The sequence below is a fragment of the Lates calcarifer genome, linkage group LG17, assembly GCF_001640805.2.
Source record: "Lates calcarifer isolate ASB-BC8 linkage group LG17, TLL_Latcal_v3, whole genome shotgun sequence".
Lineage (NCBI taxonomy): Eukaryota > Metazoa > Chordata > Actinopteri > Centropomidae > Lates > Lates calcarifer.
Window position 1 is genome coordinate 16,587,194 of NC_066849.1, and position 25,414 is coordinate 16,612,607.

General features: G+C 40.2%; 1 protein-coding gene and 1 long non-coding RNA gene across 11 annotated transcripts; one reads left to right on the plus strand and one right to left on the minus strand.

The window, feature by feature from the left end:
• LOC108881224 (lisH domain-containing protein ARMC9) lies at positions 1–24,486 on the plus strand. 9 transcript variants are annotated; one of them, XM_051077295.1, is made up of 27 exons: positions 1–209; positions 569–587; positions 942–1,067; positions 1,477–1,647; positions 2,118–2,273; positions 2,407–2,499; positions 3,878–3,902; positions 4,190–4,347; positions 4,695–4,793; positions 5,487–5,522; positions 7,745–7,779; positions 7,862–7,973; positions 8,562–8,654; positions 10,426–10,516; positions 10,943–11,066; positions 11,155–11,294; positions 12,441–12,517; positions 12,823–12,897; positions 13,251–13,341; positions 13,590–13,642; positions 14,599–14,697; positions 15,435–15,550; positions 16,348–16,517; positions 16,820–16,893; positions 17,075–17,180; positions 20,182–20,375; positions 22,728–23,336. In XM_051077295.1, the coding sequence occupies exons 2-27, from the start codon at positions 579–581 to the stop codon at positions 22,896–22,898; spliced, it is 2,694 nt and encodes an 897-aa protein (XP_050933252.1). In that variant the 5' UTR covers positions 1–209; positions 569–578; the 3' UTR covers positions 22,899–23,336. The 9 variants fall into 9 exon arrangements, with proteins under 9 accessions (XP_050933252.1, XP_050933251.1, XP_018528588.1 ...); XM_051077294.1 differs by having other exon boundaries at positions 569–737; positions 22,728–23,335; XM_018673072.2 differs by lacking the exon at positions 5,487–5,522 and having other exon boundaries at positions 569–737; positions 22,728–23,335.
• LOC108881226 (uncharacterized) lies at positions 4,235–24,977 on the minus strand. 2 transcript variants are annotated; one of them, XR_001960597.2, is made up of 4 exons: positions 24,715–24,977; positions 14,589–14,691; positions 13,553–13,684; positions 4,235–4,361 (listed from the first exon to the last, which is right to left on the minus strand). It is a non-coding gene; the product is annotated as an uncharacterized LOC108881226 (long non-coding RNA). The 2 variants fall into 2 exon arrangements; XR_007814928.1 differs by lacking the exon at positions 24,715–24,977 and having other exon boundaries at positions 14,620–14,689.
• Positions 24,978–25,414: the final 437 nt, after the last annotated feature.

The window sequence follows — 25,414 nt, forward strand, 5'->3', positions numbered from 1 at the left end:
TTTCCAGCATGCATTCCCCAACCAGTGGTTGCTAGGTGTTTTAGCGTCCTGTCTGTGTACGGTTGCTAGCTAATGGCTAAGTGACTAATATTAGGTGTAAGAGAAGCCCATAAGCCTATCAGAAAATGGATTATACGTATTTCAGTTGCGGATGAATACGCTGAAAGCGACATACACCTGTACCATCAAGTAAACGATGTGCGATTAAGGTGAGGATGATGCTGGTGGCCACTCTTAACGTCAGATAATGTAACCGATTAGCTCGTCAGCAAGTACCTACTCGCTTGTCAGTTATTTTGCTAATGTCGATGTTGTTGCTGTCGAAGATCATGTTAGAATTCAAACGCAACTCAAATGTGACTTCTGTGTTCACGCTTCAACTGTAATACGTGTGTGTTATTTGGCTTAAGAATGCCATTACTATATTAAAACATTTTATTACATGAGTTTTAGGGTGAAATATAAAAAATCAGTTGCACCATTCTAAAACAAAAGCGCTTTGTAATGAACTTCTTTGTGTGCCCTCATATGACTATAACCAGTGCCATATGCTATCCTATCCTTTCAGGCTCTGCAGAATGCTCACTGTAAGTACAAATGTTATTTAATGAGAGCAGAGGTGTTCGCTGTCATTAGGTGTTTTAAGGGTTTTGGGCACTCACATGAGTTCCAGGGAGGCAGCCAAGATGGGTGACATCTTGGCAACCGAGGCCGATCTTCTTGGGATGATTAAGGAGGTAACAAATTAAATTTTTGTAAATACACGTGGAACACCATGCAAACCACAAGTCCATTAAAATGAAACACAATGAAACAAAATGCAGCATAATTTGATAGATGAGTTGTGCAGCTTGTTTAATTTAGATGACTTGAAACGGCTCCATTCTGCACTGGTCATGGAGGAGTTAACGCCACTTGTGCTTGCCTTGTGTCTTTTGTAGTATCTAAAGTTTGAGGAATTTGAAGAGACTGTTCACAGTTTCGACAAGGAGTGTAAAAGCAAAGGCAAGCTCGTCTCAAAGCCTCAAGGAAGTACTCTCAGAGACTCAAAGACTCGTGTCATCCAGGTAAATGATACAAATCTTGCAGGCTGTTGTTTTTGCAAGTTGGTTGATGATTTGTGGAGGTAGCAATTAGGAACAAGTCGGAGGAGTGGGGAAAAGTGGAAAGGACATCTGCCCACATGCAGATAATTATTAACATCCAGTTTATGTAACATGAGAAATAGTATCCTCTGTTTTTAAGATTAGTTTTAAGAAACTCAGCAGCTTGCTTTATTTCGTTGTCCCCTAGGCTTTGTGTAGTTTTATTTGTCTGCAAGCATTGTTGGGTCTTTTTAAAAGTCCGCAATAATCATTTGTCATGTGTGAATAAAATGATTGTAAAAACTAGAAAATTGTTTTTGCGGGTGGAATGACATCTTTCCAGAATTGCTGTTTTTCCCAACCCATTCTTCTTTAACTCTGGCTTTTGTAGAATGACCTTCTCAGCTCCTTTGAAGATGGGGATCACAAGGTGTTCTTTGAACTGTGGACAGATAATATTCCCTCAGAGGTAAAAGACACAGATGCCGAGGCCCAGAGCCTAGAGTTCTACCTTCACATCCATTTTACCATCTACCCACTGAGGAGGCACCCAGGTAGACACGTAAGTAACTGTTTTTTTGTTTGTTTGTTTTTGTTTGGATTATTTTTTAACAAGAGCTACTTTTCCATTAGATTATCTGCAGACAAACTCTGACTGTGCCTCATAGCTCAATATCATTATGTGCTATTTTTCAAAATGTCCACTAAGCTGTGCTACAGGCTTTTTCTCAGTAGGATCTAAGATGTTGTTGTTGCATGACACAAGTAATGTACTTTTGTAATATGCCTTTCATTGTGTAAGTCATAGCAGTTTGAGTTTATGTCAATACATGGATATAAAGTTGTTGTTGTTCAAAGCAGCAGCTGCTTTTAGTTTTTGTTGGTGATAGAGAAAGAGAGGGAATCATATAATGGAAGAGAATGTGTCTATACAGAAAAGGAAGTGTTAAAGTGTTAATAATGGAATGAGCTTACTATTGTTAAGCAACTTGAGATAAAACAATTAACTGGAGTATCTGAATCTGTCCCCAGGACCGAGCTGAGTTTGAGGAGAGGATTTCCCACTTCAAGCAGTACCTGGAGACTCGAGGAGCAGCGCTGAGTCAGACCTCTGAGTTTCTGCCTTACTACGCCTTGCCTTTTGTTCCCAACCCCACTGTCCACCCCTCCTTCAAAGATCTTTTCCAGGTGCTCATCTCATTGTGGAGCATTATCCAGTGGGGTCATTGCCAACTAGTTATTACATATGCATTATCACCCAGTGCCACCTTCAGAGTGAACATAACCACATTTTCCCCTGATCTACATTATGCATATTTAGGATTCCTGGATACCACATTTGAAGGATAAGCTGGAGCAGTTTCTGTCAGTGACACTGAAGCCGTCCAGCAGCCCGAGGCTGCTGAATTTATATGTATCCTTTATCATGGCATGCTCACATGCCGTTGCTGCAAAAAATCATCATAGTACAGACGAATTACTGTGTTTTATGTTTTGAGCCCAAGTGATGAAATACTGTTTTTGCTTCAGTGTCTTTGCTGCCTTCAGTGTTGTGATGTGAATAGCAGATATGCAAATTAAAAAGTTACAAAACCTCTCAGCATTACAAATGATATACACTGCCACCACAGCCATATAAAAGTGAAAAAGAACGTTTTATTCATGAAATGGCCAATTCAGCTTCTTACATTGCCATTGAATTTGGTCCTTGGCAGTTGTTTGCTACTAAATTGCCAGTTCTTAACTCTCTAGAACTGTAGTCATGCAGCACCAGACAGACCTCACACAGGCGGCTTACAAAACTGCACGGCATTAAGTAAAAGTTGTGTCGACTCATCAGAGGACACAAAGGTTTCTAGAAAGCAGCTTTAGAAAATAAATCAGCTGGTGGGGAAAAACAAAACAGGCCAAGTACAGAGTGGTTTCCATTCTTTTTCCTGAGCTGCACATTTAAATATCAAAGAAAAAGCCTTTCTGTAGGTGACTGAAGAATTCATTGAAAGTCACACTGTCCCCCAGATCTGGTTATTTCATATCCTGCAACCAAATCCTGTCTCCTACAAATGGTGATGTCTAAGCAAAGCGGGGCATAATCTGACACTAACTCACCCTAACAACTTCAGAGTAGAAGGGCAAGTGAAGGATAACAAGAGTTGTTGCTTTTACTGGAAACCCAGTGGATCAACTTTCCTTCTTGCACATTCACAAAACCAAACCTTATCCCTACTGGCTGACGATCAAAGCACACATATTAACATAGCCGCTATCATATCAAGGGCTGACCAAAGAAAAAAAATTGTACGTATATAAACCAGAAAGGAATGAGGTTTTTTTAACATGCCTTATCTTTCAATGTGCACACATGCTCACACATGGAAATGAACTGGGTACATGGGTAAACCTGGCTACTGTCGCACACGTAAATGTGATGAATGACCGCTGTGTTTGTCCAGGATGTTGGTCCATTGGACGTTCTTTGGAGTCGATCTATCCCTCCCTCTAAAACAAATAGGTATTCACTCTATATCAACACTTGAATCTCTTCAAACAATTAAATGGATTAGATTGAGTCTAAACAAATGGTTTCTGTGACGAATTTGCCCACACAGGGTGTGTCATATATCATGCATTTGTCTTATGTCAAATGCAAGATACGGCATGGAATCTTTACAACCACTTTTATTGTGTGTATGTAGCTCTCGATGAAATGGATAAGCAAACAAACACAGACAAAATATTTAATAAGTTTTCGGCTGAGTTTGAGTGTGTATTCTTTAACAGACATCATGTAGAAAGAGGGTGGAAGGAGCACAAAAGGTAAATATCTCTCTCAAATAATCTACTTTTTGCAGTGTATTGCAATCATTGTAGCTGTCCCTCCATTATGTTATATCTATATTATATATTAGGAAAATACAGACACCAACTGCAGACTGCCTATAAAAACAACTTGTGTTTGTCAGTGCTAGTTACTCGTGACAAACACTTAAACCTTATGTTACACAGAAAATGTCACTCATGATGTGAATTTAGTTTATTTCTATGTGTTTGTCCTCTATAACCTTTGTCTGTGTGTGTGTGTGTGTGTGTGTGTGACTGTGCAGAGGCCATGCAGCTGTTACAGCTCCAACTGGTTGAATCAGACCGGCGCATTGCCAGCTATGTGCGGAGGTTCAACAAGATGCAGGCCGACTACCACAACCTGATTGGAATCACTGCTGAGCTGGTCGACTCTTTGGAGGCCACCGTCAGCGGAAAAATGGTAGGTCAGCTTGACTGTGGGGCAAACAAACACACACATTTTAACACACAAGCCACAGGCACAAACTGCACAGAGATGGGCACAAGGTAGACACACACACACATACACTAACATTAATGAGCTAATGACTGGTATGCACACACAAACACTAGACCAACACAAATAAAGGTTATAATTAGGCTCTTTCTCATATATACAGTATGCATACATACACAATTGTATTATATATGAAACACATTTTGTATCTAGCATGACACAGCTGTTAAAAAGTGACACAAAAATGCAAAAAGGCTGCTCTTCCTCCCTCTACTCACAAAGCTCAAGGGGCATGCTGTGTGTGTTTTCAGATCTCCCCTGAGTACCTGCAGAGTGTGTGTGTTCGCCTGTTCAGCAGCCAGATGAGGCAGAGTGTTGTACAGAGCACTGACTTCACCAGACCTGGCACTGTGAGTGAGAGCACACAGCCACCTCTCTTCTCCCTCCTGCCGCCTCACACCTCACAGGTAGAAGAATAACAGAGCACAGGGGTCTCAGGAGGGACTGCTTATAGCAGCCGCAGTCTTACACCCAAAGGCAAACAGAGAAAACTGTTCTCAGGGCTTTACGTCACAGATTCGGGTCAAGACATTGTGTTTGAAAAGGAATTTAAAAAGATTATTAGATTAGATTTTAAAAAGGAGTGTTTATCTGCCATAGAGTGCATTTTTGTCTTCTGAGTGTGCACATTGTGTGGCCAACTTTAAGTCATGGATTAATCCAGCTGTTTGTATCCTTGGATAAGATGGAGAGATCCTGCTATATTTGGAGGGCTTGCTGGAAAGTTAAATACACATGACGCAACTCTGAATGCAGGAAACGAATAAGTCCCAACACCAGATGAGCTGGTGAAGTAGAAATATTCAAATTACAACAGCACATAGCTTATTGATAGCTGTTACAGTGTGATACAAGTACAGGAAACAAAAATATTCCAAACCAAAACAAAACTTGACTATCCCGCTTACTGTCAGTGGCCCTCATTGTGGTGTACTCTGTTCTCTGAACTCTGTTCTTGTGAAATTTGGTTTCTTTCTGTTTTGAACTGAACAACTTCTTTCTGTGTTTGTGTTTTTGCGTGTGTGATGCTTTTGTCCACAAAGGGATATTACTCTATGAGTCCCTATGATGATGGCTATGTAAGTTTCATGTTTTCATCTCTACTTCCTGTCATCGCTCAGGTCCCCACCTCTCGTCTTGCTTGTGCCTCGCCGTGTCCCCTTCACCTCCACCTCTACTTGTCTCTACATCTGCCCCCCCTCTTCATTACATATTATACATTTCTTGGCCTGCTTTTGTATTCATCTATATCCCCTGCCATTTTCCTCTGGTTCCTACTAGATTGTCCTAGTTTAAAGGCCTTGTTTGTGGTAAGAATGACCGCTTTAGTCAGGCCTCTTGTTAAGCCAAACAAGAGCGTCTCTTTCAGGGCGTGCCTCATCATTAAATTCACTTGTTCCCAAAGACAACAGCCATTGTTCCTCCCCTCAGGTCTCCTTATTGGCTATCAGTCTCCTCTTTTAAGGTACATGCTGTTCAGTTTCAGTTTTCTCCAATTACCATTTGTTTAACAAGACAGTTTTTGTAAGAATTTTGACGGACAGCTTGACAGGACAAAAATGGCCACACACACAAGGTGCTTTGATATAAAAGCACTTCTCTCACACTCAGGTCGTCAAACATGGCAGATTAAATTACAGTCATTTGAGAAAGGCACAACCAGAACACTTGATACAATTGTGATAGTTCTTAAAACCATTAATAACGGGTTGGAATGTCAGGCAAAGCCTGTTGTATGACAACAGAATGAACAGCCACAGCATTTGCTACCAGCATTTAATTGTTGATGTTAATTTCCCACTCTGATTGCCAAGTGGTCAATGATAACCTGAATAAAATATTTCTCAATTGTAGCTAAGAGCTAAGTCAGAACTATATTTGTCCTCCCATAGGCAAGCAACTTATCGCAACATAACACCGTAATTGACCTTAATTATCAGACCCTTTGTGCCTTCATAAAATTGAAATGGCTATCGCAGGTTTTTTTAAGCTTCTCTGCTATGGTTTAGCTTGCCAAAAGGGAAAAACCTCAATGAAACCCAGGAGCAGAGTTGTCTACTTAGACAATAATATTAACAATAGATGGCCTTCAGTTGTCCCCACGGTAATAAAAGAGTAAATTGTGAGAAGACACACTAAAGAGGTGAAGAGAGTGACGATGCCTCTTATGTAAACTGTGCATTGTCACAGAATTGAGGTCAAGCCTGTGCTTTGTGTAGGTGGCCAGCTGAAATCTGAGAGTAAATGTGACCTTAAAATCAAAGGTTTTACTAAAAATTGAAAAGCTATGTGGTGCCACTTTTTTTTACATTCTCTTGACCAAGTTGTAAAGAAATTATTTTAGTTTGAACCCATTATTTGTACAGTCACAGCCTGTTGTACAATAGAGACTGGTAAAGACTGAGAATAATTGTCTGTAATATATACTATGTGTAATAAACCCTAGTTGGATGCCATTCTTCATCAGGCTCCCCCAGTGTCAGATATCTCAGGGAAACATGTCTCCTTGCCCTTCGGCATTCTTCAGGGCAGCTGAAATGTTTAGAGAGAAAGGAATTTGGAAGAGAATCCAAGTTTCAGTGATCTCCTCCACTTCCGTATTACCTGCTGCACAGCAAGGCAAATATGTAGCCAGACCACCTGATACCTCAGACGACATGGATCACTCCCCTGACCTTTCACTTCTCCTGCTATAGGCCTAACCACCCAGGCTTCAGATTGGATTACAGCCCTAAAAATCCCCTTTCAATACTGAAAAACAGTAGTAATTAGTTTTCTTCAGTTTTCTTCACACACACGCCCCCTCTACAATACGATACTCCACTGTTCAGAGTCCTCCATTTTCTTTTTTCTCAAATGACTACATACATACCTACAGTCCAAGTGAACTGAGGTGTGAAAAAAGAAGGGATGGCTGTCTCACACACTAACCCTCTGTGGTAGTTTTTAATGGTTGAAATTTCTCCTACTTGTCACTGACTGCATGGTCAAACAGTACTACACTGGACGTCTGGGGATTCAGCATGTACCACAAGCATGATGTATGCATGTCCAACAAAAAACACTAACAATGTATTTAGACCATAACTAACTTGGTTAAGTCCACGAACACTACTGGGTAAGCATGGTGACCAGACAGACGTAAAGATAAAAGATTACAGGACTACTTGAACAGTTGCATGGGTTATGTTTTCCACAATTTAAAGTAAAAATGTGATAAATATAGTCTGAAATAATCAAATTCTAAAAAATATTCTGCTTGTATTTGTCTTCTTTTCTCAATTTTGCTCTCTCTTTGCAGGCCTCCTCAATGCTACGAGCATCCATCGCACCACAGTAAGTGATAAATTTGACAAGGTTTTCTACTCTTTAGGGTTTGATGTGTGCCTTGATAAAACATGGCTTTATTCATCTCCAGGAGACCCAAGGAGGTACCAATGCTGCCTTCACTGGACTATGAGAAACTGAAGAAAGACCTGGTTGAAGGCTCAGACAGACTCAAGTCCCTGCTGCTTCAGGCCCTGCGCTGGGTGAGTATTCAGAATCCCATTCCTCTTATGCCATGCCTCACATTTTGCTCCTACTACTGCTCCTCTCTCTCTCTCAAGGCTGCAGTCCATACTTTTTCATACTTATATCCTTGCAAGTGTGCTTTACTATCACTATTTGTTGTTGAAGTGAAAATGTTGGGGTATTGAAATTAGCTTGACAGGGAAATGTCATCGCAATTGTTGAAATCCAAGTGACACCATTGTAAATTATTTACTAATCTTAAGAGCTATACAGTCAACTGTCCATAAACACTGCACCCTTGGTAGTAATATTAGCCATCATGTAAAAGAAAGGCTAGTCTGATGTATAGGTGTTACATTTTATAATATTTTGAGGCAGGCTGGCAAAGCAATGCATTATATAGCTGCCTAGAGTAACTGTGGTATTCTACATGGCAGTTTTATAGAATTTCAAAAAAGAAATAAAAAAATAAGAGTTTCATCTCATAAGTGCAGCATTTTTTAACTATGAAGGAGTGGAGATTATTATCAGTTTGTGTGTTTATATCGTTTATAGTCAGAGCATATTTTGACTTCATTGTTGGGTCTGTTTTTCACATTTTTTAGAGACTGACTCGCTCACTCCCTGGTGAACAGAGAGACACCGTGCTTCAGGCCTATATCAGCAATGATCTGCTGGAACGCTATAGCACTAAAGAGGTGGGGCAGTCACCTTTCTTGTAATCACATTGTGTGGTGTTTGTTAATTCTAGCGTGTGGTTTTTTGTTTACAAATCAATTCCTAAAGCAGATTTCTTTTACAACGGCTTCTAATATAAACTGAAAACAATAGTTGCTATGATTTTCCATTACCATGCAACCAATGTGATGAACGCCAACTAGTTGATTTGAAAAGGTATTTTAGATACAACAATATTTACGTCACTGAAAGGTTTTCTTCTTATGTAGATTTTCCCTCATATCTCCATTTCATGCAACCATCAGAGGCAAAGTAAAATAACATCTTGTCTTTAAGCCACACGGTCTAATTAATCCCAAGGCTCTAATTTCATGCACTTCTGAGCTGGTGAATTGGCAAATTTGCTGTGTACACACAAGTTTGTTTCTCACTCTCAATTTAATGCTACAACATGGGTGAAGGGCATACATCAGACATAGCATCTCAGATATAATGTTACTCATTTAAACTTGACTTAAAGTTGACATTGTAAATACACCAGATGTGGCTGTTGTGATCATTATCACTAACCTGTCAACAAAATATTTTTGGTACTAAGAATGAGTGAAGGTGCGTAGGGCATGTATGCTACAGTTAAGATATACATTGATAGAGTTACTCTTACCTACTGTGACTTTCTTCATTGTCCTGGCAATTAATCCAAATTAACACCTAGCTTCCTAAAAAATTATCTATGTTTTTAACTTCTTTTCATTTTAATCTGACTGGACACATCTTATGAAATGTTCCCAGCCTCAGACTAAGTAGCATTATTGAGCAATTTTCCCTTTTGCTAAACAAAGGCCAGAGCAGGAAACATTATATTGCAAATTTCACCTTCCGAATAGGCTTTCAGAAGCCTTGAAACCACATGTGCTTCTTACACAAGATATTGTTTGGTTTTTTTTTTTCCCTCTTTTATTTTCTTTTCACGTTCCCTTCACTTAGCCTTTAGCCATGGGGCACCATGTTAAAGATAATCCCTTTACAGAGGAGTAAATGATCCTCACCTCACAGGTGGGCTCTTTGTCTATGTACTTGCCACGGTGCTCCCAGCCACCTCTAAATGACACTACAGTTATTTACTGTAGAGAGCCACAATAACAGTGGTAGGGTGTCAGTTTCTTGTAATCAAATCACGACCATGAATGTTTTGTGTTTGACAATGGCCGAAGGCATGAATGATTTTTGAAGAGTGAGTTTTCCCAATGTGATGGGTCTCACATCGCTGGGTCATCATGCCCCAAACTGTTTGATGAGGCCAGCTTCATGAAGCAAAAGCAATGTGGGTAGATTCTTAAGAACTCATCTTTGTGCCATTGCCAGTTCTACTTCAGGACATCCTACCTTTCATACAGCTACCTTAGGTTTGTGCAAAAATTCTTAGTGACAAATCAGTAGGTGCCTCCCAGAAGACTGCCGCAGACTTTTCAGGTTTTTACTGGAGGCAAGTCAATATTATTTAACATGAATTTCCATCCACCTGTCAAGTGCTACATTGTCAATATGATTTACGGCAAAAGAAACAAAATACACAGAGCAGTATGAGTAAGTTCAGAAAGTATGGCAGAGCAGCCTAAAAAAAAGCAGCTGTTGAGATAACTGAGGAGTGATTGGCATTTATCAGCAAAACTTGTGAGGCCTGCTCCTAAGTTATGGTGATTTTGTTCAAACTACCAATAAAATATTACCAATTATGCCTGTGAGCACTAGATACAATTTTAAACTCCCCTACATTTTATGCTCTCATAGGAAACGGTGCTTCATTTAATGAGGTCGAAGAACGAGATTGTACGCCAGTACATGGCCCGTCTCATCAATGCATTCGCTTCCCTTGCAGAGGGTAAGTGCTCAACTGCTATTACATGACTAAGCATCATTATTTCTTTGTCTAACTGGATGCATTCAAAGACGTATAGATTCACAGAAGACCTTGATGGGTTTTATCATATCGTAAAAACCACTAATGCCAGTAACTATAGAAGACATATTGTAAAGAGACAGTGTTGTGAAGACAAATATCATTTGTGCTAAGAGGGATGACTTACTATTATGCAGTGAGTGGCTGTGGTAAGAATATTTTAAAGTAATTAGTTAACATTCATTGTCAGCAACAAGGAAAGTAAGGTCTTGTCAGACTGAGCCTAAACTGGAGAACAGCTTTTTGAATTTTTAGGAAGTCAGAAGAGGGTTAGTGAGGTTTTAAAATGTCAGTAAGTAATTGTCTTGCCTTTTTGATTATAATTCCATGTTGTGGTAATGCTGGCAGGTCGGGTTTACCTCTCCCAAATCCCCATTCTTCTAAAACTTCTGACTGAAGCACTGAGGCAGGAGGAAAAAGACTCCCTGACCAGAGAGAATGTGCTAGTGGCCCTGCAGAAACTCAGCCTCAGGTAAATTTTAAAATTGGCATTGTATTAAAAAGTAAATATTTGTGTTTAATTTGCTTTTAATCTGTCATTTATCATCATGTCTTGGTAGGAGGAGCCAGCAAACAGCCATGATATCAGACAATCTGATAGGCTGGCTGGTGGATGAGCTGCAAGACTCAGACTGCCTGACTGACTACACCCTGGAGTATTCTGCAGCTCTGCTTATGAACCTGTGTCTGCGAACAAAAGGTAAAGGCAAGGCACAGGTAGATGCAAAGTTTGAACAATAGCATACCCCCAGAGTTAGACCAAGGACGGACGTATTTTTGTAGATTTCAAATACAGTATATTTCAAAGTACATTTAACATGGCTTGTTTAAAATTGATCAACAGAAGAAACACCTAGTGAATGTTAAAACAGATCAAAATTGATCAATTATAAACAATTTATCCTCACCCACATTTAACAATTTCAAATTTTGGGGAATGCACACACAGCAAGGTACAGTTAGAGACTCCAGGAAATTACTGGTCCTTGCCAAGAAATACTCCAATGAAATGAGATATAATGTGTTAATTAGTGAGCTTCAGAGATACTGGGGTCAATGTTTTATCACCCTTTGACAGAGCCACGCCCCTGTTTCCCTCTGTTTCCTGTCTTTATGCTAAACTAAGCTAACCACTGGCTGTGGCCAGCTGAAACTGTTCCTTTAAACAAGTCGTACAACTTTTGTCCAACGTGATATGTACTTAATACAGTATCTTGATGGCCCTGCAATACATATATCTCAGGATATCAAAAGTTTCATGAAGTGCATGCAAGAAGAATAAGGAGAAAAATCTGAGCATATTAATAGTCCACGATGTCAGTGTAAATCTATTTTATATCTTTTAAAGCTGCATGGACTCTGTCTAACTTTGTTCCTGTTGGATGATTTTATTATGTAAGCTTTTACAGCTTGTTGATTATTTGCTTTTATATCATATCTACAGTATATCTTTGTTCACATCAGCGCCCTTTACTGCACATGCACAGTGAACAAAGATACACTCTCTTTCTCTGCACTTCGCTCATTTCTTCTGAGTGGCCCGCGGCCTGCTTTTCATAAAAATGTCACAGTAAGTTACTGCACTGCATTTGATGTATCAGTAGTTTTACTGTTTTACATACAGAAAGATGAAATGCAAGGAACAGTTTTTTTTTAAATCAGGCTTGAGGGAATCATTAATTATTAATCTCAATGAAACGTTATCCTGTCCCAAACCAAAAAAGTCCATTGTTAAGGGTTGTTAAATTGAAGCATGTACGTATGTTTGTGTGTGTGTGTGTGTGTGTGTGTGTGTGTGTGTGTGTGTGTGTGTGTGTGTGTGTGTTGGATGGCTGCCTTTGAACAGGAAAAAGGAAATGTGCAGAGAACGCCAAACATGTACTGAAGGTTCTAACGGACCTCCTTGGTCATGAGAACCACGAGGTACGTAACAGGCTCACACTCACACAGGATGTTAAACATGAATACAGCACATTTTAACACATTCAGTACAGGGCATATGCACACATAATTTACATTTAGATATTTACATTTTTACAGACTATGATTACTACAGTTCTATGTCAGCAGCCAAATCATAAAAATATATGCTGCTATTCAGATCCATAAAGTCTTTCCCCTTCATATCCATGTTTTCTACTTGCTGCATGTTCATACAAGTTGTGACCTCATGGCCTGACACCATAAAAATAGAGGTTATGTGTTCTCTGTCACTTTGCTTTCCTCAGATTCGACCATATGTTAATGGAGCTCTGTACAGTATCCTGTGTATTCCCTCTGTGCGACAGGAAGCCAAAGAGATGGTGAGATAGCAGAAATGTCTTCACTTGTTTTGAGGAAACAGACGCAGTTTGTGTTTCGCTCTGCATTTGTGTCATCACACAGATGGTGTTTGAAGAGATAACAACAGGTGCTCACAGTCATAAGGCACAGTACTGTACCCAGACACTGGTGAGGCAGTGGTTGTGTTTGTGTCATTCAGGACCGTATAACACAGTCACAATACATCATAATCGACTCACTTGCATGGCTTAAACTGAGCACTTTTGCCCACACCTAAATGTTATTACAGTGCACATTGCCTTTGAATATTGACTCACTTACTTTGAGTCAAGTGCATACACTGGTGTCACATGTGTTTCCTTCACTTGTGTAGAGTGTAGAGGAGATTCTTCGCTGCTACAGCAAAGAGGAGAACCCAGACCTCAACAGACAGATTGAGTTCATCATTAAACAGCTGAACTCAGGTGAGTGAAGTCAAATCTACTGTTACAATAGATAATGAATATGTGTGCATACACTTTGTACTGCAACATCTTAATGAAATTATGCTAATTAAGGGAGTTACTGACAGTAGTAATCTGGTAATCCGAGCTAATATTACAAATTAGCTTGCATGGCAGGAAACTGAATAAGTGACATCTGCTGCTGCTGTTGTTTTTTGGAAATTTTGCTGACCTGTTTAATCCTTGGGCTGTGGTTATGTTCCACCCAGCTGAGGAAGAGGGCCCAGAATCAGACGATGAAGAAGAAGAGGACGACAATGATGTAAGTCCCCCATTCAGCACATTAGAGGCTGATGAGTTGATGCTTCTCGGCACCATAGCATAAGTCCATTTCCACACCAATTCAGCAGAACCATGAGAATAAAAACAAATAAAAACAACAAAATTTAGGAACAGAGAAAATGAGGGTGAGAAGAATCACAACAAGAAAAGAACACCTTGTATTTGACACCTTTCCTAAACCTTTAGATGGCAATCTCAGTATGACACAGATATTGGGTGTCTCCCACCTGTGTGTTTGTGCATGTGTATGCAGGGGGTGATGAGCCTGGCAGATTGGATTTGGTGGGAAAGTAGGTTATCCAGATAAGGTATATGGTAGTAAGTTAAGTGGGAATGGTTCTCAGGTGTGTGCGCGCATGTGTGTGTCCACTTACTCCCCTCGTGGTCGCATAAGAATTGCCTGAGTGTAAGTGCCATTATTCCTTTGCCTGTGATCTCAGAACTGGTGGGCTTTTTTTTTTTTGTACCTCCTATTGATTTACTGCAGTTACATCAGGTAACAGATATATGTTGCCCACTTGTGAAAGTCAGTCCCAGAAGTGTGGACTGTGTACACTGTTTTTGGTACTTTGTGGATGGGTGCCATGCATTGTATTCATATGGTTGTAGATTCAAGTTAATTCTAAATAAAGCTGAGTGAATTAGGCATGGTCAAATTAACTACAGTCAATCAACACACCTCAGAGGCTGTAAAATATTAGTGTTTAACAGTGGGAGGCTTCATCATAAAACTTGCAGAAACAAAGCAGAGGCCATGATATTGGCTGTGCTGACTTCATTATTTGGTTGCATAGTGTCACCAAATCCAGACAGTTTAAAAAAATCTGAACACTCAGGTAGTCTTTTGTGACCATTATGTTCAGATTTCTTAAACACACCTTATGCCATTACAAATGACACTATTTTTAAGTGTTTTTTGTCATTACCTTGTGACAGGAAGATTTAATGGAGACAGACCTTGACAAAGAGGAAGTTCTCCAACCGCAGCCGAGGGAACTGTCTGGGGAGAGTCTGCTCACCACTGAGTACCTGGGAGTAAGTAAAATATACACAAGTAAACATATTGTTGCTGGCCAAGCAGACACCAGATTCAATCCTTTACAGCACAACAACACCAGTTAATCACAATAACACTGCTAGTTTCTTACTAAAGGCTGGCGGTTTGCAGATAAGGCTGCTGCACAGGGCTTATTCTTAGAGTTTGGTTATTGTGTCTGCTATACAGTTCCTGCAGGTTCAAGATGCAGCAGCTAAAGGAAACTATGTTTTTACTGCAGTGTGTGTGTGCACGCTACGGGGACATGTTTTTGTGTTTGAGCCCACAGGAAACTGCAGTATTTCATGTCATTGTGCAGCTAAATGTTAACAAGGAGGTTATCAGCAACATATCAAACAGTATAGATTTCTTTCCCCTTTGACAATAAAGGGGACATGCACTCGTGACCATTTTAATTGTTTGATACTGGATATCCTCCCAAAAACAGAATTCACATTATGCAGTGCCAATTGTTATGCCCTAAACTGAAAATAAAGACAAACTCATAGAATTTCCTCCAAGATGCTCTATGCAGTGAGTTTGAATTGAAAGCAAAGCATCCAGATGTGAAACAGAGAATGTTATTTCATATCCCAGTAAAGTCACTATTATAGGAGTCTTATCTACTCCTTGTTTGTACACAGGACTTGTTTAACACCAAACTTAATGATTCCCAATATCTCTGCCAATGCTGTGTTGCTACTGTGTTACTAATTTCATGCTTGTGGTTGTCTAGATTATGACCAACATGGCAAAAGTGAAGAGGAAGTCTACACCTCTGCCACAACCTAGTGTTGATGAGCCCCTACAACGGCCAGTCACACCAAGTTCTCATCGTAACCTCAACGCAGTGTAAGTTAACTACCCACACACACGCAAACACACAGGGAATGTCAGACTTGAAGTTAGTCTTCACACGTAAACTGACATGCTCATGCTGACCATCAGCAAGCGTTATCGTGACTGGGGAGTGCAGGATAAGGTTTCATTTCTTGTTCAGAGGAATTTTACTTTCCACAGTTAACAGTCAGAACCACAGAATACTATATTTAGATAAAGACTCTTTTCCCTCAAGGCTGATCAATTTACAACAGCTGATAGCTCATAACCCTAAAGACCCTAAAGACCATTTGTACAATGATTGTGCTGCCCCCTTTGTTCACGCGGATAATAAAGTTCCTACAGCCTATAAAAGTAGTGCAGTAGGTCAAAGCAAGAATGGGTTCAAGTACATTTTGGCATTAATCATCACAAAGCTAGATGTAGATGTTAAAGTAAAGGAATGAGTCAACAGGAGGAGACTAGAACTGGGATTGCTTTGTACTGAGAGGCAGAGCATTGTCAATACAAACCATAAGCCAGACAGCAGGAATAAAAGAGAGAGTATTATTTTAGAGTAATGGATATGACAGCAATGAGGGATCAGTGTCCTACACATGACCTGGTCCTGAAGATGAGACAACATCAATTCACAGCAAGTAACTGATACACCAGTTTTATAACTTACAGGATGCAAGTCTTTATTCACATAGCATTTTCAAGTTTAAAGTTAGTGTTGTACAACCATTAAAAAGCACAGATGAAGGTCAATAAAGCCATGTTCTTACAAAATCTGAACTATATTGTTGGTGTTTATGTGTCGTGTGTAGGGATTATCGAGCTGGCAGTCAGGGAGGTGAGGTTAGCAGAGACAGGGGATGCCCACTGAGCAGACAGAAGAGCGAGGAAGGAAGCCTGCCTCCTTCCCGATACAACTCCCGTCCTCCTACACGCTCTGGCAGTCGCCCCAGCACCGCCGACTCCCTGCGTCACAGCATCGGTGGGTAGATCTGTGTGTTTATGTGCATTGTGTACATCTTCAAAACTACATGTATTGATAGTTAAATACTTCTCGAATATCTGACAGAAGTAGAATTTCAAGAGTAAAATAATGCAGCTATGATTATGTCTAAATGCTGTGACTGTTCATCAGATGTTTGCAGTCAGATTTCTTATACTTAATACACTTTGGACTTTTGTGCATACTGATAATGAGCTACATATTTGTGGAACAATTTAATTTCCCTTCCACCTGCTGCTATTTATTTGGTTTATACTAGATTTATTTGATGTCATGCCCAGTGTCCACAAGGAACATAAGGCACTTCCAGGCAAAGAAGCAACTTCCTCAGAGAGCAGAAGGGATAAAGACTCAGGTCATTAGTCATTTGTTGTTTCATCTTGCTGTCTTGGCTTTCCCATACAACAACTGTGAGAGTGGCATCAAGCTGTTGCTCATGTGTTCATTTTGAGTTAAGTTTAAATTTGAAAGCCAGCCAGTTTCATATGAGTCTAGAATTAGTGTGGTGAAGCTCTAATATTTCCTTCCTCACTTAGATTCAGAGTGTGGCCGGTTGTCCCAGGAGTCAGAGTTGGACGGGCCGTATGATGGGCGAGTTACAAAAGGACGTTCCCGGGAGGAACACAATGGACACTCTGCCAGGTGAACTAACACACAAATGTTAACTGTACACACACATACTGTACGTAATGAGCCTCTGAGTGTGTGTTAATGGCTGAAACAGCAAGAGCGTCGTGATGAGTTCACATTACTTCAACACCATCACCCAATGGTCTCCCATCGCTTTGCTAAAAACACAAAAGTTAGAAACGATGATGCCTCCTGTGTACTGTTCAACATCCAAAACTTGAACTTGTAGAGAGCAACAAATACTGTCTTAGCTGCCATAATGGACATATAAGCTCCCATATAAAATGGTTTCAGGCACAGATGAAGAGCCACTGACAAGCTTCAAATCGAAAATTATACAGTGTTTCAAGTTTACTGTCATATGCATTGGAAGTAGTGCATTTCAGAAGTTTGTCATCTGGCCACCTCCTGATGAGAAGTAACATGAAATATACAATATATTTATAGAAGTACTATGCATGCTTTAACAGGTGTTGCAAATGGAATGAGGACCTGATGCTGTAATAACACTCAGGCAAAGGGGGCATTTCAGGGGAGGAGAAAAGGCCTATCTTGGCCGCAGGCTGATTCAGTTGCTGAAAGAAGGTGGATGATAAGTTATGGTACAGTGGCCATACACACAGCCCATCTTGAGTGGGGCCTGTTGTAATTGTAAATTTTCAGTTCACTGCCCAGCAGAAGTGAGTGGGTGAGCCTATAGATGGTTCAAGGGTGAAGCCAGTGGAAAATCAATCCAAGCCATCCCTTTGCAGTACCATATTTTTACTCTTTCTGCCACTAGCTGCCTCTCTCAGAACCACTTAATTCAATGAGGGTGAGCAGTGGGATAAAAAAATAAGTGGATAAAAGATAAAATGATGCAATATATATACATATGTACTGTATGTAAAAATATATACAGATAAGTGACATCTTTTAAAGGAAAAAGAGATGGTTCTCTGAATGGGTTGGTCATCATATGCTATAACCACAGTCACCAGATCTCAACCCAATTAAACACCTATGGGAAATTTTGGACCAGTGACCAACCAATAGCGCTCTCTACCACCATCATCAAAACACCGAATGAGGGAAAATCTTTTGGAAGAATGCTGATTTCAGAGGAAGCACAAGAAAGTGTTTGAACAAAGGAATAACACGACAAGAGCAATGCAAATGAATGAAATAAAAATAGGAAAATTATGCAAATATAAATGAGCGCTATCAGCTGAGGTTCCTGTTAAACTCTGAGATGCGTGTCAGTGTATTTGTGTGCCTGTGGAGAGACCTGGCAAGAGTGTTGTTTGACACCGATCGGTGACTCAGCACTGCCAAGCTGGTCTGAGAGACTGTGACATGCGTTTAAACGAGCAGTGCCCACAAAGAGGCCCATTCAATCAAACCTCCCCAGCTTCTCCTCTCCTTTAAATCCCAGAGGAACTTGACTCCTGAATCCCACCAACAGTAATGAGTCCCGGGAAACCACTTCAGTTATCCCTGCCCCCCCACCATCCATCCCCAAAGGAACGTAAAACACCTCTACAATACAGCCTGGCTGAGTCGGACCTCAGTAGCCTCATTTCACCCCGGTTTGGAGACAAGATTTTTATAGTGAGAAGACGGTCATTGATATTTAGGTGAATAGACTCTTAGCAACACAGCAATTTGGCAAATATCAAATGAGCAAATGTATATTGTAGTCTTTGTTTTTAGGTTCATGAACACACTTGTTTTGTAGCAAGGCTCCACTTCAGATTCAGTTACACATGGTAACACCTGGGGGGACGGCCGGGCTGTTTTCCATTCAGACATCAAAGGTAGAGACTGAAGTCTTGTCTCCCCGTGGCTCCTCAAGTTGCTGACTTTATGGGTAGGATTTTAGGGGCTGATTTAGGCAAATTTACACGATATATTACACCAGTTTCAGTTTGCTGTTCCACAGGGCTGAACATTCAAGTTTATAGAACCTTTGGAGCCTCCACTTCTGTTAATGGAGCTACAGTGTTCAGACAAAACAGGTGATACCAGGGATGTTGGAGCTCATATGACTACTGTGAACAGACACAAGAATGAGCGGACTGAAATCCATCCATTTATTATGGTATAGGATGTCACCACTAAATGCAGGTCATTTGGCTTCTGGCTGATAACATTGGCAGACTGTGGGCCTTCACTGTGGCAGAAGAGCCATTTATTTGCTGTCATCCTGTTTCTCAGTTTCACAGAGACGTGATTACAAATTGCCCTGTTTCTGGTTTTAGTCCCTTTTCCAGTGCTAAGTATTACGTTTGAGTGAAAAGTTTTAACTCCGTGTCTTTAAAAATCCTATATTAGCTTTATACATCGTTTCCAGAGTACGACTGATAATAATTCACATCATCTACTAGTTTATTACTATTCACTCACGCCTAGATATGTTGAATGTATCTTAAATTTAAGTAATTTCAGACATTGGACTGAAATATGTAGCTTGATCCTTAAAACTGAAGACATGCTGCCTCTCATTTTAAACATCTTACTAATGATACTGAATATCTTTCCTAGAATAGATAACCTACATTGTCTCTAAACTAAAATTCATACAAAACATCATATCAAATCACAATATGATAGGATTATGACACAGAATAAGTCTGCACCCAAAGAATTTGTAAGTTATGGATGACTCTGCTGATATCTGTCCCTACTGGGTGTCTCAGAAGCATCGATAAAATAGTCTGGCATGTAGGGGATTGATTGAAACAAGTGAAATGGATGCTATCAAGTATCAAAGGCAAGACGGTTATGCAAGGTTGGTGCAGAACCCAGGACAGCCATGATTTCTGTGCGGAGAAACCTTCTGTGAAATGAGATCTGTTTATGACAACAGTATCTATTGAATAGCTCAGAAAAAAGTATGACCTCTATTGGAAAGATCTGTCTAACTGTAAGGAAGTGTAAAAGCAGAGCAGCTGTGCTAAAAAAGTAAATACAAAATCATAAAGCATAACTCATCACTTATTTTGTCTCCTCCTTCCTCTTCTTTTCCCTTCAGTGGTGATTATATCCCTGCATTTGCGAGCCAGCCCAAAATTCCCCGTACACCTGACACAGCATCCAGCCAGAACAGTGCTCAGCGGGGTCGAGGCCCGGCTCTGGCACCGCAGTTTTCCCAGTCGGAACCACAGCAGAGCAGCCGACCAGCCTCTGCCAGCTCCGCAGGAGGAGGAGGGGGACGCCAGAGTGGAAGTAAGCATATGTTAAGGGTGGGAAATGAACGCCGGCTGCCAGCCAGTGTTGGTGAATTTTGGCTCCAGCCAATTACTTTGTCTACTCTGCCAGTTACATTGGAAGATAACCAGCTGTGATTTGGAGGTCTGAATATCAAGCCGGCTTAAAAACATTTAGTTGTAATTCAAGATTAACTAAGCTGTCTGAGTAGACGTGAGAAACTTTTCTGTAACGGTCCCTGTCCCATTTTTCCAGCATGCTGTAGGTATGGGATCAGTAGGTATGGGATATTATAATAATAATATGGATAAAATCAAACATAAGAATATGACATTTTATAGTTCTATGTAAATATATGATAAAAGTGGAAATTTCTGGAAAACTAACCACAAAGAAACATGATAATTCTGGCTAATCTATTAGTAAAATACCTAACAGCCTCAGTGATGGAGAAAGAGTCTCCTCTAGATGCAGTATCATCATAAAGCATGCTCATTGACTTGTAGGCTTTGCTAGCAATAACCTGATACAACCATAGGTATTGACTGGATACATAAATGGCATAATATAATATCCACAGGTTGATAAGCTCTATCGTCATATCATTCAACGTTGCCATTCCTTGAAATAAGCACAGGACTGAGGCTGACTGTTCAGCTCTCTACATAGTGCATCTGATACTACATCATAAATATGCCACAATGTCACCCCCACCCCCCCCCCACCCCCCATTGTACATCCATTATATATCACTGTTTTCCTGCTTCCTTACAAACCTGTTTTACCAGAAATGTCCCCTTTAGTTGTTTTGAAAACAAAAGCAGACATAGCCGTGGGATTTAAAGACAAATCATGACAAGAACTCACGCTTCAGTTTCCCTTAATCCCACATCTTGAGTTACACGTGGGGATTTCAGCAGGTATGCCTGGAAGTCCGTAACAAAACCTGCCCTTACTTTTGTTTTTAAGCTTTTGCAGTTGCCAGGATTTTGCCGCTCACTGATCAGGTAACAAAAATATAAGCACCTCATAGATCCTTTTGGGACATATTCATCACAGATTATCTGTTACAAAATGTGAAAAGCAAAGTTTTACTTTTTGCTGACAAAGGCACCAGTCAGCCCAAACCAACCATGGTCCCGTATTTATTTGTTGTCAGCTTCACATCTTAAACATAGAAGTTGAGTCACTGCAGGGAAGATGGCCTGATCAGTTTGCTCTGGTGCTCTTAGTTGGGTGATAACATCTCCCAATGCTCTCATGCATCTTAATTGCATTTGATGAGCGATTACCTCCGGCTCTTACTCCGGGTGCCCTTACCATAAAGGCTGTAATAGAGGCTAATGGTCACTCAAAGCCACCACATCCTCCTCCTGTGTTTGTTGTACTTTTGAGGTCTGGCAAGTGTCAGACATCTATCGAATCGTAAGGGAGTCACTTAATCGTAGCTCTGCTTAAAGGGCAGATGGCTCATGGCAAATCAAACAAAACAAGTCCAGTTTTAGTGTGGGTTTCCGTAGGTCTTACTGGTACACACCCTGCTAGCTCATGATGGTATTTGTTCTTTCTCAAGCCACCATCTATATGCTTAAATTACTTTCAATAAGTTTTTGAGCTTGTAAAGATGTTCACAAATAATTAGAAAATTTGTATTAGTAACCTTGTAAACCTTGTAAAAGAGAAATTCAAGTTTGTTGACGTGTAAAAAAAAAGAAAAAAAAAGCTTTGTATTTATTGAAAATATTTGAATTATATTTGATGATGCTGTAGACAATAATGATAGTTAATGTGCTGTGTACATATGCAAACTCACCTGGGTCATGGTGGAGTCCACACTGTCATACAGCCTGAAAATTTACTACACCTTTGAGGCAATGGAACCATCTGGAACCATCTCTGCTTTATGATTGGATTTTCAGATTCAGGTGTAAAGACAATTTCTTAATTTGTACCTGCAAGTTCAATGTCACACACACAGTGTGGGAACTTTGAGTGCTGAGCTTTATGTGCTGTTTTCTGCTTTGTATCAGTACACAGATGTTCACTTGTTTTTTCACAGAGATTTTGTGTAATCTCACCACTGATATTTGTCTTATTTAAAAGTTAAAAAATTTTGAAGTGAACATCACTCTACAAGCTCAGAATCTTATTGACCACAATCTGAGCCCATAACCATCTTTATTTTCACTGAAAAAGCAGCCTCTGCTAACTGTCAAGCTTTATTATGCCTAATATTTGTTGCTTGGTAGAGGTCTGGCTTCTACACACCATCTACACGCTGAGGCAAGATCCCCCCTTTAGGCCCACATTTGGTAAACACATCCACTGTGACTGACAGACATGTTCCTTTTATTTTTTTTTTCGCTGAAGAGAGATAGAGGAGGCGTTTGTGTGGCTGACTGGGCCACCCACTCAGCCAGTGCAAACAAGGAGGGGGAACCACTGCTGCCTTGCCACATTGAGAGGATGGAAAAAACTACATTATTCTACTCAACAGCGCTGACTTCACGTGATGACAGATCCCTGTTGTGTGGATTTTAAGAAGGTGGAGGAAGTGCAGCAGTATCAGTCCATGATGAGGAAATCAGATTATTTTTTTCTCCGCAGAGAGGCAGGGAAGAATAGAACAGTACTAAAATGTAGTCTCCAGTGCACATACACTGACTAGAAAAGTGTCCAGCAGCTAAACCTCTGAAATTAAACAATATTATTTTAAGAGCTTTTGACAAGGTAATTTTTTTGTGTGAAAAAGCTGTATCAGACATATGATTATTCCAAGCAAAGTATATTTAGATGTTTTAAAACCGATCAGGAGGATGTGATTCTTTTATTGATAAGCTGAAATCTGACTGTCCTCTACCTTCTCTTCTCCTTGAACCCTCCCTATAAATCGCCCAACCAACTCACCCCACATCCCTCCCTTTCCTTTTCTCTCCTTTTCTTTCCTTTCCTTTCCTTCCTCCTCTCTCTCCTCCTCCTCCTCCTCCTCCAGGCAGCCAGTCAAAGAGGAGGTGAAGAGGGAGCTGTCACCGTGGAGTAGTGCTATCTCCCCGGGAGCATCAGGCTTCCTGTAACATCATCCCCCCCAACCCCAGGTTGTGATCAGGGTCAGGGCAACAGAGATGCTCGAGGATCAGCAGCGAGAGGAGGAGGAGGAGGGAGGAGGAGGAGGAGGAAGGAGGGGACGAACAATGTGAAGGATTGTGGCTCCACACCCCCCACCCCACCCCCCTTCTGCTTTGGCACAGACTTCTCTCTGTAACATAATATGAGGTCAGACAATAATCACAACCCCCAGCCATGCAGCTCTGTGCACCTTGTAGCCTCAGTCTCTCCACTCTCTCATCAAGGTGATAGTTGGCTTACCTAAATATGTACAACATCCCAGTAGATAACTCCTCAATATCATCACTTATGTCTTAAGTATGGTTTTAGCTAACCGTTTTTAACAACATGTACAGTAAATGGGGGATTAAGAGTTTGGGAAGCCTGACATGAGCAGGTATGGAGACAAAATGTTTGATAATGTTTCTATGATTATCACAAAGTTTAATTAATTTAATATGAGGTACGGGAAGGACTTTTGTTGTCTTTGAATTGATTGTACAAATATATTAAAAAAACAACAGTGACTCAAAACTTCATTTGTAAAGTTCTCATCTTGATTCTACAAATCTATACTTCTTCTGAATTTCACTATGTACTGCATATATTGATTTTTGACCGTGGAAAATATCCGTCCACATGAATAAATAATTGTTCCAGCTTTACTTCAAATATAAGACATTAGCTCATATCAGGGTAGCTGCTCTTGTTTCACTTATGCTCCAGAAATGTTTACAAGAAAGACACAGGCCCTGATATAACTTGTCAGGCTAGTGCGTGGTTTTTGTTTTTTTTTTGTGTTTTTAAACAAGCTTATTATTGTTGATATAGCCTGCAGTACACTACCATCCATACATCTGACAAAAAACTTGAATTTGTGTGAATGTCTTAAATCCAGCAATTTTGCATTGTACATTTGAACTGTTTTCCAGGTGTCGTGATGTGTATTTATGTTTACTATATTTCTTGTTGTAATGCATTTTGATACGTTCTGAGTGGTTTTAAATAAACGTGTGACATGTCACCTATTTTCTGCTGTGTAATATATAGATATGAACTCCCTCTTACATCCTATACAATGATTCATGCTGCATCCTAACTAGCTTGCTGCTCCATCTGCAGCTCAATCACAAAACACCTCCTCTTACATGATTACTGCCAGCGAGTAGTTAGCATATTGTGCCCACAAAATGTTGTGTGCTTGCCTTTGTGCTCCACTGCCCAAAGAAAAAACTCTTTGTGTTCAACTCACCGAGATGTCACACAGCAGGAAGATTTCTGGTGTTGTGTATCATGTTGTAAACTGAAAGCTGCGTCACCCCGGGCCAGCTCCTCTGACAGCTGCATCCTTGCAAAAGATTTGGGGACAAGTCTTCAATAAAGTTCTTATGAATAATAATCATCAGTGTTCAAGATACACTTTTATGACCTTTTGTCTATCATTGCTACCAGATATTTAGTCTGTTTACGTGACATAGCTAAAGACTCAAGTGAAATATTGAAGAATAATAATAAAGCACTAAGGTGGTGTGATGTTCCTGCTCGGCATCCAAAACAGAGCTGCTAGACTGTTCACAGCACTGACAAAATGCATTGCCAATGATACTGGCCACCTGTCAAAACCAGAATTCATTCACATGTTGTCATTTACCAAGAAAATCATCTTCTCTGGTAAACCTGAATTGTCTTTGGTGCAGCTCAAACACATCAACCAGAAACAAACATTTTACTGTGACAGGTTAGACAGGTTGGATTGAAAATGTTTGTCAGCCTGAATCAAATACATTTCTAATCCAAAAAGTTTCAAACTACAAGTGAAATACCTTCTGTTCACAACGATGGTGCCAGCCCTGTTCTCTCGACGTTTAAGTTACAGTCCAAAACAACAAATAAACTATTCCTCCTTTTGGGATTGTCTAACTGATTTAAATGTCAACATCTCTGCTCTCCTG